At 44.1% G+C, this 18,520-nt stretch overlaps 1 protein-coding gene across 1 annotated transcript; it reads left to right on the top strand.

Moving 5' to 3' along the window:
• The first annotated feature begins 7,880 nt into the window (after positions 1 to 7,880).
• LOC128971991 (A-kinase anchor protein 13-like) lies at positions 7,881 to 18,367 on the top strand. The gene is made up of 3 exons (XM_054387750.1): positions 7,881 to 7,889; positions 8,027 to 8,174; positions 18,057 to 18,367. Exons 1-3 carry the CDS (start codon positions 7,881 to 7,883, stop codon positions 18,365 to 18,367), a joined length of 468 nt encoding a protein of 155 aa, XP_054243725.1.
• The last annotated feature ends 153 nt before the right edge of the window (positions 18,368 to 18,520 follow it).

The raw sequence follows: 18,520 nt of genomic DNA, 5'->3' as shown, positions 1-18,520 counted from the left end.
TGGTTTTCTAACAGTGTAGTGAAGAACAGAAGAGGTTTTAGGATGAGGCCAGAGCTAGACATTCCTTTCAATTTGGGTGTGTTTTACAGGAAGTGTTTGCAGTAGATTCCATAACTTCTAGGAAAAATCAGATGGTAAGACCAGTCCTTGTGGAAGCTGAATGGTAGTAGAAGGTACATTCTTCCAGAGAGGAACTCCCCATCCTTCCTCTTGTCTTCACCTTCATGTGATGGCACTACATGGAGACCTGCATAGCTTAGAGGGCAACCCTTGATGTGTTACTGCTTGTGTACCTCCATATCTCCTTCTCTGAACCAGAGCTGTGTGGGGTTTGTGGTGGAAGGGGCTTAGGCTTCCTGTCAATAGTTGCTTATTCAGGCAGTAGAGACCACGAATACAGAAAGCACAGAATGTTTGAAGTGAATGGTCTGGTTAGCACTAAACTGCCCAAATAAATTAAAAAAATTAAATCAATATTTTCTTTACCGTTTTCACCCCAAACAATGAAATCACCAGAGCAGTTATTCCCTAGATGTTTTCATAGCTGAATGGCACTTTCTCATCCTTTCTATTCTTTGATTTTTGTCATTTTGTTGTTAATTTCATTGTTAATTTTATCCCTTCTTCCTGGATGCTAAATAAACAGTGCTAGGAATGACCTTGACTGTTTCGTTCTGTGAAATCTGTCTGCATGGCACAGTCCAGCACCAAGCATGCTCTGAGCAAGTGCTGGTAACCTAAGTGCTTGCAAAGCTCCTGGAACCTGGTGCTAAGGCAGTGATACAACTAAATTAGCAATTAGCAGCCTCATCTAAGACATTGCCTGGCTCTGTGTAGCAAAGTGGTATGTCACGAAGATGTGCCCATAGAGATAAATCATGTTTCTCTTTCAGCACTAACAGGATCCCCTTACCTTGATGGATTTTGTGTTGGCAGTCTGCAGAGATCTCCTTCAAGCTGCCAGGATTAATGTCTGTGTAATACTTACAATAGCATCTTGGCACTCAATAAAGATTCATCTCTGAGATGATAGATTTGAAAGCTGACAGGGACTCGCTCTGTCAAAGGATGTGGGGTACTGATAACAGATTTCTTCACCTGTGCCTATTTCTGTAGAGTTTGTGTTGCTGGCACTGGTTCAGAGTAGGAAATCCACCCCTTACTCTTCTCAAACCATTTACCTCTCTGCAAATAAACCCTGCTGCAGGACTGGACACTTGGACTGGCTTGGGATGTGCTGTGGCACATGGATAAATCAGCCATAACAGCACTGGCTCTGCAGACAGGCAAGTCAAAGGTGTCCATGCTGTGTTTTTAGCATAGGTCCCACTCAGGATGGGTCTGTGGGAGCCAGATTGGGCCTGGAGTCAACAGTTCAGGGCTGTTTATCATAGATATCCATGTATTTATCATATATATCCATGTATTCATCATAGATATCTATGTATTCATTGTAGATATCCATATATTCCCACCTATGCCTGTCAGACAAAGAGTCTTAACTAAATGCTCTTTGACTCTGCATCTTTACTTAGCCCTCACCAACATTTTATCCATCTACATGCTAAGGTAATATTAGTTTTGGACCCAATTCGTTCTCACCTTTGAGGGAAGAAAGTGGTGGAGAGAAGAAAGTTATTTTACATCCATGTGAGTGTTTCAGTCATGGCTTTGTGGCTAGCATTGGAAGAGATCACTTGGCTCAGTGCAGGGTTAGTGAAACATGGAAGGTAGGACCTCAGCTTGCTGTGTGGGTTGGCAGAGAAACAGCATGTACCATGGTCTTGCTCATTTGGTGGCCTGTGGCTAGGACATTGCAGTCTGCAATTGTATTTTCCTATGGGTTCAGAGACTGCTTTGCAAACTCTGTCTTCCTCATCAGAGGGGTTCAGTATCCATGTTGTTAACCTGAAACCTTTCTCTGGCACAAATAGCACTGCATGTTAATTTAAAAGGGAAATAAGGTGAAGTTTGGAGATATATTTTTTTTAGACCATGGAAGTTATTCTCATTGTTATTTTTTTTAATGTTCTTTTTTTTTTTTTTTAAACTTATTTTAAGAAAACAAAGCCCATCTCTGCTTCATTCTTCTTAAAATCAAGGAGCTTGATGTCATGGGCTATTAAAAAACCAAGCCAAATGTACCCCACACTTGGCAGCTTGCCATTCTGTTTATTTCTGGAGTCTCTTTCCCTGGAGGTTTTATCTGCAGGAGGCTGCAACACTGCAGCTGAATGACATCTGTCTTTCTCCAGTGACTTGGTCACTGCCTCTATCAAGGGGGATATCTCCAGGTGAGGAGCCCCTCATGTTCAGACCAATTTCACAGCCCTACCTTTGGGAACTGGAGTTCTGCAGAAGAAACTGCATTTGTGGTTTTTCTCCTAAATGCACCCCTGAGTCAATACTTTCTGGCAAAACTGAGGATGTCTGTAGTGACTGCTGTTAGCTCTCTGCAACAGCTACCTCTCGTCTCCTCCCATGGTCCCTTCCTTTGCATGTGTGCTTGGAGCTTGTATGGCCATACCTGCAAAAGGAGATGGATGCTTCAAGCTGCAGCTTCACATCTGAGTGTGAAATACCAGGAGGCCACTTAGAAGCACTGTAATGTTCCTATGGGAGAAAATACACTCAGAATTAAATGAGGTCCACTGACAGCTCACCCCATGCTAAAGCAGAGAGGGAAAAGGACTCAGTTGGATATTTTGAAGGTAGGATCCATCTCTGGAGTCCAGCTCTGGGTTGAGCTTTTCTTAACCTGGGAATAGCAGCCCAGAAGAGTTTGCTGGACATAGGTTATTTTCTTGCAGTGGAGGAGCATCCCTTGGTCTTATGAGCCAGCAGTGATAGCACTTGGTGCCTTTGTTGCAGCTGACCAGCCAGAGCAGTTAGCCAGACATGGAAAAACTTGGATCCAAGCCTTTCTCAATCAAAAGGGTTATTCCAGGAGACAAGACCACTGTCATGTTTGCTCTAAAAATACTTGCCCAAACACACATTTCCGTTTGCAGTCAGGAGCCCAAGTGGCTGCACATGGTTTTGTTCTGCATGGAGATGTCCACGTGCTGTGAGTGTCCTTTGCAGATGTGGTTCTCCAGGGGGTTAAGCACATGTTTGCACCAACCTGAAGTGACCTTAGATGGGAGAGATCTTCCAAGATACTCAGCTGAGACAGGGATGCTGTCTGGGAGCAAAAGTTTAGCTGTTGATCTTGTTGTGCAGATGGTAATGGACTTTTTTGATGCAAGATTATGTCTACTCCATTTTCTGAAGCTGCCTTGCAGTTGCCTTTTTCACATGTGACCCCACCTCGAACACTGCGTCCAGTTCTGGTGTCCCCAGCAAAATAAGGACACAGCTGTTGGAGTGAGTCCTGAGGACGGCCAAAAAGATGATCCAAAGGCTGGAACTCATGGTTTTCATCATGAGGTCTTGAATGGATCCGAGCTAGAGAAGGGGAGATTTAGATTAGAACTCAGGAAGAAGTTCTTCGCCATAAGGGTGGTGAGACACTGGAACAGGTTGCCCAGGAAGGTGGTAGACGCCTCATCCCTGGATATTTTTAAATCCAGGCTGGATGTGGCTCTGGGCAGCCTGATCTAGTGGAAAGTGTTCCTGCCCATGGCAGGGAGGTTGGAACTAGATGATCCTTGAGGTCCTTTCCAAGCCTGACAATTCTATGATTCTGTAATTCCGCTTAACAGGCACAGTAAACAAAGCTGAGAAAGAAGGAAAGATTCCTTGGAGTTGCTCATACTTTGCTTACACACAATCTGTGTGACCTTAACTGCAACATTAGGGGAAAAAAATACATCTAAAAAAGTGGATTTGTTCTAATGCCAGCAAACTATGTTGGCAAACAGGTGCATTGTCCCTCTAGCTTTGGGGTTTGGACCCAGTAAAGCATTTAGACATTTTTAGAGCTAATTGCATTTTTGCTTCCTTAACTGAGCCGAAACTTCAGAGATGTGCCACTCTTAAAATCCTTTTCTGAAGTGGTTTATAGTAGTTTAAAGCTCAAGGTCAGGCTCAGCTTTTCTACTGTACTTGTGCCTTGTCTTTCTCCTTTGAGTTTGAGAAAGGGAATACATTTAGAGGCAAGAGCCACATCCACCTTCCTTCCATCCCATTACAGCTATCTGAAACCAGAGATTTTTCAGATCTGAATGAGGGAGAGGGTGACCTCTTTCTTGAATGGACCAAAGTGGAATGTTTTCATTTCCAATGGGCTTTAAGCCAAGTAAATATTAGTCGATCCAAACTGGTTTTGAAATTAAATTATTCTTATTTGTTGGAGCGTTCCAGAGAATGGCTTTGATCTGACTGTACTTCCACCAAAGGGATATTGGCAGGCTGGCCTCCCATTTCTAGCCATTTGGGATGAAAGAGAGGTTATAATAACCACCTTGTGTGGCAGTGATACTGAACAGATGACATTTTTTGAACAATATTAAATGAATAAAGGTAAACACACTTCAATTAAAATGTTTTTGGAGGTTGAATGCAATAGATCTCTTGGAAGGTCTTCTATGTGGGTTGAAGGAATTTGGCTATGTTTAACTGATTTTTTTTTAACTCCAGAAATGTTGGAAAGAGAAAGGTTTGTTCTGTGCTGTTTGGATAAAACTTTAAAAAAAAATCAAATTAAAATTGGCAGCAGACAATAAAATTGTTAATAACTGAAAAGCAGAGATGTGTGGTGAAGGAAGACAACCTTTCTTATTTAGTGCTTTGCTCTCTTGCTTCTGAGGTCTCAGACCACACCATGCAGACATAAAATACAATCAAGAGGTCGCTTGTGACACCTGTAAGTAAACTGAAGCACACAGCAATTAAGTGGCACATTAACAGCTTTGATGAAGATACTTGAAGGCAACTTGAAATTTCAAGTAGAACAAACAAAAATGCTCAGTTATTATAGTAAGGATATCTTGTGTTCTCCTTTAGCCTTGAAGGAGAAAATGGCAGGGTGGTGGAGACCATCCCACCATAATCTGCTACTTCAACACAGCTGAAGAGAAGCCTTTTGAATTGTTGCAAGATGATGATGATTTGTTCTTCCCCAGCAGTGATCTCAAATCCTATTCTGGGCTGCACCAAGAGGAGTGTGGCCAGCAGGGTCAGAGAAGGGATTTTTCCCCTTTGCTCTGCTGAGACCCCACCTCCAATCCTGTCTCTAGTTCTGGTGTCCCCAGCAGAAGGACAACACAGAGATGTTGGAGTGAGGCCAAAGGAGGCCACAAAGATGACCCAAGGGCTGGAGCACCTCTGCTATGAGGACAGGCTGAAGGAGCTGGGGGTGTTCAGCCTGGAGAAGAGAAGACTCTGGGGGACCTTAGAGCTGCCTTCCAATAGCTGAAGGGATCCTACAGGAAGGCTGCAGAGGGACTTTTCATGAGGGTGTGTAGAGACAAGGGGGAATGGTTTGAAGCTGAGGGAGAGCAGGGTTAGTCTGGAGCTTAGGAAAAAGTTCTTCAGTATGAGGCTGGTGAGACCCCGGAAGAGGCTGCCCAGGGAGGTTGTGGCTGCCTCCTTCCTGGGGGTGTTGAATACCAGGCTGGATGAGACCTTGAGCAGCTGAGTCTAGTTGAGAGGTGTCCCTGCCCCTGACAGGGATGTTAGAGTAGGTGATGTCTAAGGTCCTTTCAACCTGAGCCCTTCCATGATACTATGACTTGACTCAGGTCAAGGAAAATAAAATACAAATACAGAAAGTGCAATAATCTGGTTGGAAAGGAATGCTGGGGGTCATCTGGTCTGACCACCTTCAAAATTAGGTCAGGGATCTACCTAAGAAGAACTTCAGCTATCTTTGTTTTTAAAGTCCTGGCTTAAAGAGATTTCAGGTGATGTGGAACCTCTGGTGCAGAGGTTTCTTCTGTGTGTTTGCATGTCCTTTGTGATACAAATTGGCCTTAACAAATTAAATTGCTTTTCCTCAAAATGTGAGTGGTTTGCATGAAGGGACAGGTGTCTTGTCACATGTACTTTGTGTGGATTTGCTTTCCTTTCACAGGGCCTGGACTAGCTGTACCTGATTTCTGAGTTAAATAATAGAAAAATCTCCTTTGAAAGACACCATTTCATACAATCATCCTGAAAAGTCACCTGCATTTTAAGTCCATTTAAGTACTTTGTGTGTTCTTGCCTGAAGGGAGGAACAATTTAACAGTTTTACATCTGTCCTTGTTCAAAAGAGCAAAGCACAAAGGGTTTGTAGGTTAAAACTTCAGCTTTTGGTTGTTTTGAACATCTTCTCAGAACTGGATCCCTTTGCTTGAACTGGAATATTCAGTGTTCAGCTCAGCATGTGAACTGGTCATGCTTGAATTTAAAGCTTGATTTATTTCTTTTTTTTTTGCACCTGTTTTTATTTTAACACTGACTAGCTGCACTATATGCTTTTGCTAAATGGTTCCTTTCTCCCCAGCTGGAAGTCTGGTCTGATATGATCACGTGAGATCTTCCTGAAGTGTACATTTGTAACTCTGCAGCCTCTGGAAATGCAAACTGGCCTCACTGCTCCATTTGTCTTTCTTGGATTCATGGCTTTCTTTCCTGTCTGTTATAAGACCTGACCTATCTATTTGTTTTTAAGACCAGGGGCTGGTTGTGTACTGCGTTGCAAAACTTGTTTCTGTCAAAACAAAATGCAATCCTTCCCCTGGTGAGAGGTATCAGACAGGCCAGATCAGAGGAGGAAGCTGTGAAGGGGCATAAAAGGAGCTGAGATGAGGGAGAAGAGGGGGAAATGTGAGGCAGAGCGTGGGAAGCAATGCTAATGCAGCACAGGAGTGTATGGGAGGGCTTGGGAGGCTGGGGGTTTTCTGTAGTAGTTGCATTTAACAAAGGGAAGGGGCGAGCTGAGGGAGCTTAAGGAGGTTCTAAATGCAGTGACATGCATATTCCATTGGATATGCAAATTATAATTGCATAATCTGAAAAAAAAAGAAAGAAATAATAATCATCATAATAAGAAAAATCTTTTCCAGATTTGCAGCCTTAACCATATGCTCAGTGGGGCGGTGGCAGAGAGCTGACTAATGCAGCTGCAGTGTAAAACTGGGGCATCCAACTGCTTTTGATCTTGATAGGAAAGGGGCAGAAGGTCATGCCACTGTCTGTTGTTCTCAGTGTCTTGTTTATATAATTCTTTGGACAGATAAATGATGTCTGGTGAAACCAGATGGGAACGGTTCACTTAGTCCTGTGAGAACTCCAAGCCATCCTTTTTCCTTGCCTTCTCTACCTCATGGAAAACTGCAGCCGGTGGCTGTTGCTCCTATTCTTGTCCTTGCAGGTGTATGAATTTCAGGAGTATATAGAATGGCTTAGGTTGGAAGGGACCTTAAAGATCATCTACTCCAACCTCCCCACCATGGGCAGGGCTGTCTCTTAATTAGATTCTCTCAAGCAGTTCCCTGTCCCTGTTGAACTGGGGAGCCCAGAACAGGACACAGTATTCCAGATGTGGTCTAACTAGGGCTGAGCAGAGGGGCAGAGCAAAGGAGCCTCCCTCAACCTGCAGGGCACACACTTCTTCATGCACCTGAGTATACTATTGGCCTTCTGGGCCACCAGGGCTTATGTATTTGGTTTGGCTGAGCTGGAGTTAATTCTCCTCAGAGAATTTATGATGACAGAGGCAATTTCAGGCTGCTATCCCAATTCTGTTGGCTATGGATACATGGAAGGTTGTGTGTATCCGTGTGTGTGCATGAAAACTGTGTGGAGTTAGTGCTCATGTTGGTCAGCCTTGGTCTGATTTCACCACATTAAGCTGCTGTATTGAATATACCCCTGAGATTTCTACAGATCTCTTCCCAGAGCTGTGCTCAACCTATTTCCTAACTGTTTGCCTGGCTGGGATGTTAAGAGGCATGCTGCAGGTAAGTTGTCTATTGGAAAATTAGGGTGGGCCTCAAGTTGTTGTGAACAGCAGGAGCAGGAACCTTGTAAGCAGAGAAGTTTTCTTTTTTATGATGCAAGTGCAAACCTAACCTTTTTTTCTTGTCCTTTTTCCTAGGGTGACTCTGTTATTACAGTGCAGCTGACTGAGGAAGATAAAGTTGAAGAGGATGTAGTGTTTTACTTGGTCTTCACTGGGTCAACTGTCCAACACTGCACAAGCACAAGGAAGATCAATCCTGGGAGTCTAGAGACAATTTCTCCTGGTAAATTATTGTCTGTCTTTGTATGTCAGGGTATCAGTCTCTGAGATTTGGTGAAATTGAGTGGACTAAAGTGTAAGGTTGTTGGTTGTCTTCTTCCTCATTTATACATTCATGGAGAGTAGAAGGTGTGTTTGGATGATTGCTTTTACCTTTTAAAGAATCTTCTTGCTTGATCTTGCTAGAATTAGATGGCTGAGATAGCAGTAACCGAATGGGCAGCTATGGGATTCTGTTGTAGCAAATAGTTTATGTACACATAGGAGAGCAGGGTTAGACTGGATCTTAGGAAGAAGTTCTTCAGTATGAGGCTGCTGAGACTCTGAAATAGGCTGCCTAGGGAGGTTGTGGCTGCCTCCTCCCTGGGGATGTTCAGAGCCAGGTTGGATGAAGTCTTGAGCAGCTGAGTCTAGTTGAGAGGTGTCCCTGCCCATGGTAGGGTGGTTGAATGACCTCTTAAGGTCCTTTCCAACTTGTATGACATAGCAAAAACTCAAGGAAGACACCTTGGCCAGGTTAGAAGTGCTGTTCTCCAAAGGGTGTACAGCCTGATAAGCCCGGTGTTGGGTTCTGCTTAACTCAGTGAGGGTCCTTGCTGTCCTCCCAGTGAAACGCAGCCCTCTTCCCCTAAACCCTGTTGTGCAGACCGGAGCAGCACAGAGTTCCTGACACTCTTGCAGAGGCAGGTGATGTGTGGTGGCATCCCTTGAGCACTGCTGGTCCAGGCAGGGTGGGTTTTCACACAAGCCCACAGCTCCTGAGAAGCCTTCGTGCTGGTAAGGAAACAAAACAAATCAGCACAGCATTTTCCTCTGGTGACTTCAGGACCGTGGGAATGAGCATGTTCCAGGCTGTGGTCCTTACCATTAACCTTTCTTTCTGACTTGTTGCTATGCAGCACGTTGATACTAGTGTGAGAAGAATGCCTGACATTTTCACTAGACACAGCATAGTGTAAGCCATCAAATGTCCTTCTTGGGTTTACCTTTTTATCTGTCTCCTGAGTATTTTATGTGAGATGCTCGTGAAGTAAAATTTGGCCTAAAGAGTTTTCCCTCCTGGGAACGAGTGGCTAAAAGTCAGCCACTGTATTTTTTTTCTACTTCCTTCTCTTTTTGTGCTGTTTGAGTAGTTCAGTTGGCTTGGGAAGAGAAGTCTTTTTACAGTCAGTGACGACCGGAGCCCTGTGCAATCAATTAGATGAGTGCTTATTTTCTCCCGGAGAAGGGAGAAGGGGAGACTCCTTCCCTGCTTTTGTGTGGAGGGCGTGGGGCTCTGCCAGCCCCTCTTGCAATGACCTCACCTCCCCCTCAGGACCGTGGCTGTGTCGCCAAGAAAGGAACTGAAAAGCTTCAGTGTTCCCTCCAGCCCATGCGGGAACCAGCTTACTTGATGGGATTTCCGGGCGGGAGTGAGGTTTTCCTATTGCCTCTGGCCCTGACGTCCTCGCAGCAGCCCTGGATGGATGCAGCTGCCAGGCGGTACCCAGGGTGATGCTCTGGGCTCTGCCAGCCCAAACATAATGGAGTCACTGGGAAGGGCTCCCTGGAGCTCTTTTTGTGGCTATTAGTGGGAAATCCAGCTCCGTTCGTGGGGCAGAGAGAAAGGAGGGAATTGCTCTCTTTTGTTGCTCTAGTTATAATGCGTTTGGTTTTTTCTTTCCTTTTCACTGGGTGCAGTTGCAGTCTTGTAGAGCAGGTTGCCAGGTAGGGATGGGTGCTGTCCTAAAATGCAGTTGTGTTTTGTACAAGCTAGACAAAGTTTTAATGGGCCTTTTGGAAAATCCTGTTGGTCCCAGAAAGCAGTGTCAGGGGCTGCAGTGCAAGGGAAGGGGTTGACACCTCAGATATAAAGCAGCCACTTGGCTTTCAACCTCTTCCATACTCCTACCTCATTTTGGAGAAACCACTTGAGCAAAAAGGACTTTAGGTGGTGCTGATAAGCAAATGGGAAAATCCTGCTGTTGACATTGATGCATTTCCTCAGTGTTGCTTCAGCACTGGCTACTCTGATTTCAATAAAAGCATGACTTATTTCAGCCCAGCTCTTCCTCCTCCTTCCCCTTCCTGCACTCAACAGTGAATCTGTAATCATGTGTTTACACTGTATATTCGGCCAGTTGCCTTGGAGATGGTTGTGGTGACTCAGAGCTGGTGTCATTTGACCTCACTGCAGGATTAGCCATGAACAAGAGGCAGTGTGTGGGAGACCAGCCCTTGTTTAAACATCCAGCCTGGGCACTTCCCAAGTGCTCTGCAAGGAAACTCTTGCAAATAGCTTTTAGCCAAAATCTTGCCCTTTGCTTCCAGCTTTGAGCATCTTTCTGTTGTCCCTGCAATGCAAGATGTGTTGCCCATCCCTGGGAGTACAGCTGCCCTTCAGGGACAGCTCAGGTGGGTGAAGGAAGGGCTGACTCACTCAAGGGTATGACAAATCTCCTTGCCTACCTGCCTTGAACCTCCTCTGCTTCCCTTCTGGGCTTGGAGGCTCTTCCCTCATCCTTGTCCCAAGTCCTCAATGTCCTATCATCCCCAGGAGACTTCAGACAAAGTCCATCAAGGCCTGAGGTGAAAGAGGTAAACATAATTCTGTTAAAGCTAATGTAAAAATTAAACCAGAAGCCTTTTCCTATGACTTTGTCAGTAGTTTTGGTGAGGTATGGAGGCATAAAACCCCTATAAATTGTTTGATTACATTTCCTGCCAAAATGCAATAGAATATTTTAGCAAAGATTTCAAGGGAAATTACATTTAAAAAAATAACTAAACATCTCAACAGCATTTGATGGTTTTAGATGAGAAATTAAAGAAAATGGAATAAAAGTATAAGTTGTCAGAACACCTCCTAAATTCTCATTGTGTGTGAAAATTCTCTGTATCCTGACTTCACTAAATAAAAGCTTGCAACTGCAAAGTCAAATGACTGCTGCAATTTACATAATTCCTAGAGCAGTCTGCCTCTTTCTTAGGCTGTCTTTATCATCACCCTGAATGTAGGTATAGTTAACAGGACTGTTCAAATGTAAGCTTTTATTGCTGTACATAATAAAATAAAGGATTTCTGAGTGTAGATCTGTGGGGGCAGAATTTTTTTTTTAACCTAAAAATGTGGCTTAATCCAGATTTAACAGCCACTCAGAGGAGAAAATGCTTCTGTGTATTTCTGCACTTGCTTAGAAGGGTGGGGTGGGATGGGGTGAGTGTCCTGCCCTGCTTGACCAAGTTAATACAAGGGAAATAATTTCCCTGTGTAAGAAACTGATTCTCATCTGAGCTGATCTGTGATAACTTGAAGTACCAAAGTATGCCATTGGCATAACAAGAATTAGGAATCAGGCAGTGGATGATGCTTTGTGTACCAAGACCTTTGGATCATAAAATCATGGAATGCAGTGGGTTGAAAGATACTCTTAAAGGTCCAACCTCTCTGCAGTAGGCAGGGGCATTCCCAACTAGGTCAGGTGGCTCACAGCCTCATCAAGCCTGACCATGAATGAGGGATGCCTTCACTGCAAGACCACAGCATCATTGTCTACCTTTGTTGCTAGAGCAGCTTTTCCCCTGCTGGAAAAAACAAACAAACAAACAAACAAACAACAAAAACAACTAAGAATAAAAAGGCCCAAATCATGATCTGGCAAACAAACTAACCAAAGATGTGGGAGACTGGACTGTCTTGCAGGAGAGAGCTTCCCACAGCAAGCTGCTGTGCTGGGAGATCACGTATTTGTGTGGTGCATTTAGTGCAAGCTGCTGTGCATGGTGATAATGGCTGTATTATTGAGCAGAAATTTTATTTTGCATTTGAAGACTGGTGTGTGGCATGTGGGAGATACAGAAGAGCTCAGTGGAGGAGATTGAAATGAAATTTCCAATAGGGGGAGACAGGCCAGTGGTGTAAATGCAGAGCTGCAGTAGCTCCCAGTCAAGTAAGTGAAGTTTTAAGCAATACCCTGTCTAGAAGGCAAGTCACTGAATCAGTAAGTAAGGTCATTTTGTGAGAGAGAATTTCCTTTGTGTGCACACTTTCAGTGTCTTGTATATAAGTCAATCACTTTACCCTTGATGTCTGATGTCAAAAGGTGCAGGATTCTCCTATGGGTTTCAGAGGGGAGGAGGAGCAAAATTGGAGGCAGAAAAAGAGCTTGGAGAGAAACTGTCTGCTGATAGCTGGTTGCCAGCAGTTTCCACAAGGTTAAAACACTCCCATTTGCTCCAAATGCTTTGACTCACTGGGAGCTTTCTCTCTGTGCTTAAGCTAAGGCAGAGAAGCAGGTTCATTCTTCACCTTTTTCTTACTTCCATAGTTCTCAGGGGTTTGTGGCTTTTTTCTTACTTTCTTCCTTCCTTTTAGTCAAAAGGATAGACTGAAAATGAGTTTCAGTTTGCTTGGAAATATCTTTATTTTCAACTTGTGCTGTGAAATCCTTTACATGTGTTGATGCTTTATTCTCTTTCTCCACAGGCTGTTTTTTCCTTCTTCATAGAAAAAGCTATATTTAATGAATTAAAATTTCTTTGTACTCGTAGCCCAAAAGGGTAAACAAGTTTCATAACAAATGACCACTTGGCAATAGCAGTTGTGGATTTGAAAATAATCTTAATTATGAAACAAAAAAAAACCCTAAAATAGAATAAACCAGCATAGCCAAGGAGACTTTTTGCAGTCCATCCTCTTTGCTTTACTTAATTGCTGTGGGCAGTGTAATTAAAAGGAAATGATGCCAGTTCTAGATGACATCAGTCACAGGAAAAAGTGATTGAATCTATATTGAAATGATTTAAGATGTAATGTGTGAGGTCTTGCACTTACAGATTTTTTTTTTTTTTAGGCATACAAAGGGCCTTAACAGTCTAAAGACTTCTTTCCACACTCTTCATATTAACAGTTGAGGGTTTAAAAGCCAAAACAAAGGCTCCTGTCTCTTGCTGGTACTGTGCCTATGTATTTCATAAGGTTTCCTGTGTTGCAAGAGCGAATACAATAACTCTGTAACACTTAAAATATGAGCCCTGATTGGCAAAATCAGAATTCAGGATTTCTGAAGCAGAAAAGAAGCACTTTCAGGATGGCCACAGCAGATCCCTTGGCTTCCCTGACCACAAACCACCAGATCACATCATCTCTTGGATGCAAATTCAGGATGCTCCATGACGAGATTCACTGCATTTGTCATCTGACTTTCCTGTCCTACCTAAATCTCTTGATAAAGAGCCCTTTCAACCCATGGAGGATGCAGTTACCACTGGGGGCCTTGGTCACCTACCAGGCAAACCCAAACACGTGCTTCCAGCAGGGCTGTAAATAGCTGCCCAGGCTAGGGGCCCATTGTTTGATAGCTCAAATGTGAATTCTGAAAATAGGAGGTTTGGACAGGATTTCCACTTGTGGAGGAGCCGGAAATGAAATCATGTTTTATTGAAGCTCTGTTTAGGGGTGTTTTGTCTCCATGTATACCTTGTTTAATGAGAAAGTCTGAAGGGTTTTGCTGCTGCCCATTGAACCACATCCCAGACCAAAGAGACAGGTACCAATTGGATGAACAAGTCTAAGGCTGCACATTAGCTGGTCTGCTAATGACTTCCAGCTCCATCATCTTTTCTTCTGCTCGTTGTTTTGCGTCATTATCATATAGAGGCAGCAATGTTACCATCCTGATGCATCTCATCTCTTCAGACATAAGTACAGAGAGACCAGAACCCCTTGTTTTAATTTATTTTGGTTTTGTTCCTGTGTCTTCCCCAAAGCAAGCTTCATTAAGTGTCCCAGTAAGGAATTCTTCAGTTCAAGAGTTGTTGCCATTTAAAATAGTTTCCCAAGTGTGGTTTTATCTGAAGATGGGGAATTCTCTTTATCACAGCAGAAGCAGCATTGCATCTCTGCATAGCCTGAAATAGTTTCTCAGTTTCTATATTTTTCCTGCAGTATGTTAGAACTTCTTAGGGCAGCTCCCAAGCAGTGAATTGTTTCCAAGCTAAAGTAACTGAAGAGTGGAAGGAGAAATTGAGTAAAATGCAGTGCAGGAGGAACTGAGGGAGTGGGTTGTTCGACTTTTATCACAGCACCATACAACTGACTTAATGTCATACTGTGGCAAAGAAAAAGAAGAGAAGCCTGGCTATGCACTGTGAAGTTACTGTGTGCAGTCTGAGACACCAGCAAGGTAGAAATTCTGCACTACTGTGTGTGTCAGAAGAGTTAAATTTGAACTGGGGTGCTGCTGGGTGATACCCGTGTGGCAACGCGCAGTATTTCATCATTTGCTTTTGATTGCTATTTTGGCCAAAGGGGCTGATGTCTGGAGCAGGCTGAAGGCAGTCAGGAGGGGTGCTGGGTGGTGCTGTGAACCTGATCACCTTGTAAAGCACAAAGATTTCTCTTCCCTTCTGCAGGTGCCCTCCTCGGTGTGATTTATTCATCTCCTTGTGTTTTCAGCCTACCAAAATGCAAACCTTTATAACTGGGCTATAAATAGGGTCATCACCCTTCCTGGCACACCCAGCTATATTTTTGCCTTTTTAATGAGTCAGACTTTATTCTCTTCCACTTCTGGGGAAGGTGTATGAGGGAATTACAACCGTTGACAGCTGAGCGCTCTGACCCTTGCAAAGTGTATGACTTGGTGTTTAACCCATGTTAGGAGAAAGCCCTGCTGTCCACCAGCTGGAGCAAAAGCAGAGATGATCCAAGACCAAGAGTGTCTGTTCTGGCACTGCCTGGAGCTCTTTGTGATCTTGAGCAAGTTACTTAACCTCGTTAAAACAGATTTGAACTTGTTTTACAGATGATAACCACTTAGCTCCTGAGAGTGCCAGAAAGCTTAGCTCACTTTTGCTAATGCTCTGGGAAAAAAAGCTCTGTTGAAGTTCAGAAATCAGCCTAGGAGAAGGAAGTGATGATCTTTGATGTGGAGAGAAGCACTGCCCCACCACCAGTTCCTTCAGAAGGTTCATGTGTTGGGGACATGTTTGCTTACATTGTTCCTGTAGCAGTTTCAAAGCAGAGACCTCTTGAGCAATCTTTTTATTATTGGCTGTGCTGGTTACTGGCTTCTCTTTTGTTTGAACTCTTTGCCAAAAGTCAGAACCTGTCCCAGACTCTTACCCGCCGAGTCTGACATCTTCTCAGATGTAAGGAAGGAGAACATCAAAGCGTTGCGACCGGTTGCCCTTTCGAAGAGCATTCTCCAGGGGTTAGCAGGATGCTTGTTTGTTCCTATTAGATGAAAATGGATCATCAGCTCTGTCACCTCTCCTTTCAAGGCTGTGTTAAATATCTGGGGAGTTTCAAGAGAACCATCATTGTCTGCAGACCAGGACATGGCCTTTTTGTCACCTCCCCTTGGGTCGCACTGAACAATCCTGTAGCTCTGCCTGATTTTGGGGCTGGTGTTCAACACATGCTCCATCCAAGGGAACTTTGTGTACATCCACGATGTACCATGTGTCTTGGCTGAGATTTCTCTAGCTGTTGTCATGACGTAGGAGCTTTGGCTATCCCACAGAAGAGCTGTTTGGCTTCATGACAAGGAAAAGATTGTCCCAAAGTGTTTCTCTGTAGCTGCTCAGGGGCCCCATTAGCCTTCTGCTTCAATGTCCAGTGGCTTTCTGGCAGAGTGGCCATACCCTAGGTGCTCTTGCAGGTGAGATTCTTATGGAACTAGATAGAAAAGAGGTGGTTTTATTTCGTTGTTGTTTTGGTGATGTTGTTTTTTACATTAAATAAAGATTTGGTGTTTCTCATGCTATTAAGGAGTCACAGAATTGTCAGGGTTGGAAGGGACCTCAAGGTTCATCTATTTCCAACCCCCCTGCCATGGGCAGGGACACTCTACTACATCAAGTTGCCCAGAGCCACATCTAGCTTGGCCTTAAAAACTTCCAGAGATGAGGCTTCCACCACCTCCCTGGGCAACCTGTTCCAGTGTCTCACCACCCTCATAGTGAAGAACTTCTTCCTTAACATCTAATGTAAATCTCCCCCCCCTCTAGCTTGGATCCATTCCCCCTAGTCCTATCCCTACCTGCTCCTTACTCTGATATTCTTAGGAAGATGAGCAAAGCCAAAAAGATTTAGGGGCAGGGATGTAGAGTTCTGAACTACATGAAAGATGAGTCTCCCTCAAAGTTGTACCATCCCCCACTCCTCCCTCAAACATTTGGGGCTTCTACTGTGAGGATGAGTAGAATTTGTGACTGGATTTCATCTGGGCTGCTGAGACCCCTGCCCATCCTCTTGACTGGTGATGTATTAGAATGCAAGTGCAGTGGTTTTGGGGTCTTCCTACCTTTACTCTTTTCTATGCCATCAACAGTAGTAAATCTATTCCTTCAGTGTTCACAGTGCTAATAGATGCTTGGTGCTGAAAAAAAAGAGGTTCTCTCACCTTTCAGCTTCAGAGCCTCCTGTTGTATTGAGCTGTTGCAGCAACATCCATGTGTGTTTTCCTCCCCTTCCACGCTTGTCTTTGATACCTTTCCAGCTGCATTTGTTCTCCTTACGAAGCCTCACAGCCTTGTCTCTGACAATTTTGGTGCTACCCACAGTGTCCTAATAGCAGTTTTGACCTTTCAATTAACTTCAGGATCCCCTCTTTCAGCACACAAAACCTGTCTAGATGCCAAAAGCCTCAGAACAGATTTGGAAGGTTGGCTGAAAGACCGTGAAGATTAGGGACATATTTTTCCTTTTGTCAGGGAAATCAACAGCAAAGGGCCCCGACACAAGAAGGAAACTTTCCCACTGACCACAAATAGGGGCTTAAATTGAATTTTCAAGCCTTTTAAAAAATAAATCATCATTTTGTATTTAATTAAGCAGGGTTTCATGAATGTGGTAGTATGCTGAGGTCATGGGCAAAAAGAAGCTTTTCCAGTAATTAGTGCAGGGTCCATGCTGTTCTGGCAAAAACAGCCATGACGTCAGTCCCAGCCTGGGACAAGAAACTGTGCCGCACCGTGAACTTGAAACACAAACCTTATTATTGCAGGGGCATGGCTGACAATTACAAGTGCTAGCTGTGTTGGACACATAAGATACATTTCCTTTTCTTCTTCTTTTTAAAAATGCAAAAAGGTGTGGGTTTTTACTTGTTTGTTTGTTTGTTTTAAAGTTTTTGAGCCAATGAAGTTGCTGCCGTGCCAGGGCATCCCCTTTCTTGCTTCTCTTGCCCTCAGTGAATAAATCAACTTAAAAGTTATTAAACTTTCAACCTTTTTGTTTGGTAAATATGGAAAGTGACCATTTCCGTGGTTTTATTTAGCAGGAGCAGCTTAGTTTTCATTTTATGTGAACTCGGATGCAAAGAGCAGGTGCAGCAGTGAGCCTGAGATCTGAGGGCATGTGCGGGGCATGCCTGAGCAAGGTTGCACTCTCCAAGGCATTGCTGCTTTTCAGGTCTTTGTTTAGGTGAAATTGTGCTGGGTTTTGGACCAGCCAAGTATTGTGACAGCATTTGGAGTACATAGTCTTGCAGCACTCAGGTTCTGGTTTCTGGTAAGTTACTGGAGTCCTGTGGAGCTTGAAAAGAAAAATTGCCCATCTAATCTGCTTGAGACTTGTCATTTCCATTGGTACCTTAGCAAAATCTTCATTTGAATTACTTAATGCTCTCGAGTTTACTTATTGATTAAAAATAGTCTGGGCAGATAAGAGTGGCTTGTATTTCTTGGCTTATGTTGTGGCAAGCAGAGAAGAGTTACACATCTTTTAAAGTCTGTAAAAAATACTTCTCTGATAGGTTCCAATTCCCAAGACAGTGTTTAATTTAGAGCTGTGACTCTCCAGAACTTGGTCTTACCTGATTTAATGCAAAGATGCTAAGTGCCGTTGCGCTTCGTCAGCCTGATTGCTCTCTTTACCATTTCCCTTGGTTTTATTTTGCAGGCCATGACTGCTGTGAGACAGTGAAGGTGGCACTGTGTGCCTCCAGAGAGGGTCATCCTGTTCTGGTGGTGGCAGAAGAGAGTTTCCAGTTCGTCCAGGATGAAGCCTACGATGCCGCCCAGTTTCTGGCCAGCTGTGCCGGCAATCAGCAGGCACTGAATTTCACCAGGTTCTTGGACAGGTCAAGGCCACCTGCTGCTGATGTGGACTTCTTGGATGAGAAAGTGGCTTTGGCCTTTCGGCACCTGAAGCTGCCAGCAGAATGGAACGTGCTGGGAGCAGACCAGTCCCTGACCGGTGAGGACCTCTAGGGCGTGCGTGAGGATTTTGTGGTTGAAAAGGAGGTAAAAAGCCTGGGAGAAACAGTTCCCTGCTTTTGGAACCCTCCACAGGTCCTTCAGGTGTATTGGCCTCTGTGCTCGCAGGTGGGACACAGTCTGCACCAGTGTGCCCCTACTAAACGT

Source organism: Indicator indicator, chromosome 16 (assembly GCF_027791375.1).
Source record: "Indicator indicator isolate 239-I01 chromosome 16, UM_Iind_1.1, whole genome shotgun sequence".
In the NCBI taxonomy this organism is placed as follows: domain Eukaryota; kingdom Metazoa; phylum Chordata; class Aves; order Piciformes; family Indicatoridae; genus Indicator; species Indicator indicator.
Note: the sequence above shows the minus strand (reverse complement) of the source record. Positions and strands in the feature narration are given on the sequence as shown.

Excerpts from the sequence above, each read along its gene's own strand:
- LOC128971991 (XM_054387750.1), top strand. Across the intron at positions 8,175-18,056 it reads TCTAGAGACAATTTCTCCTG|GCCATGACTGCTGTGAGACA; the intron begins GTAAATTATTGT and ends TTTATTTTGCAG.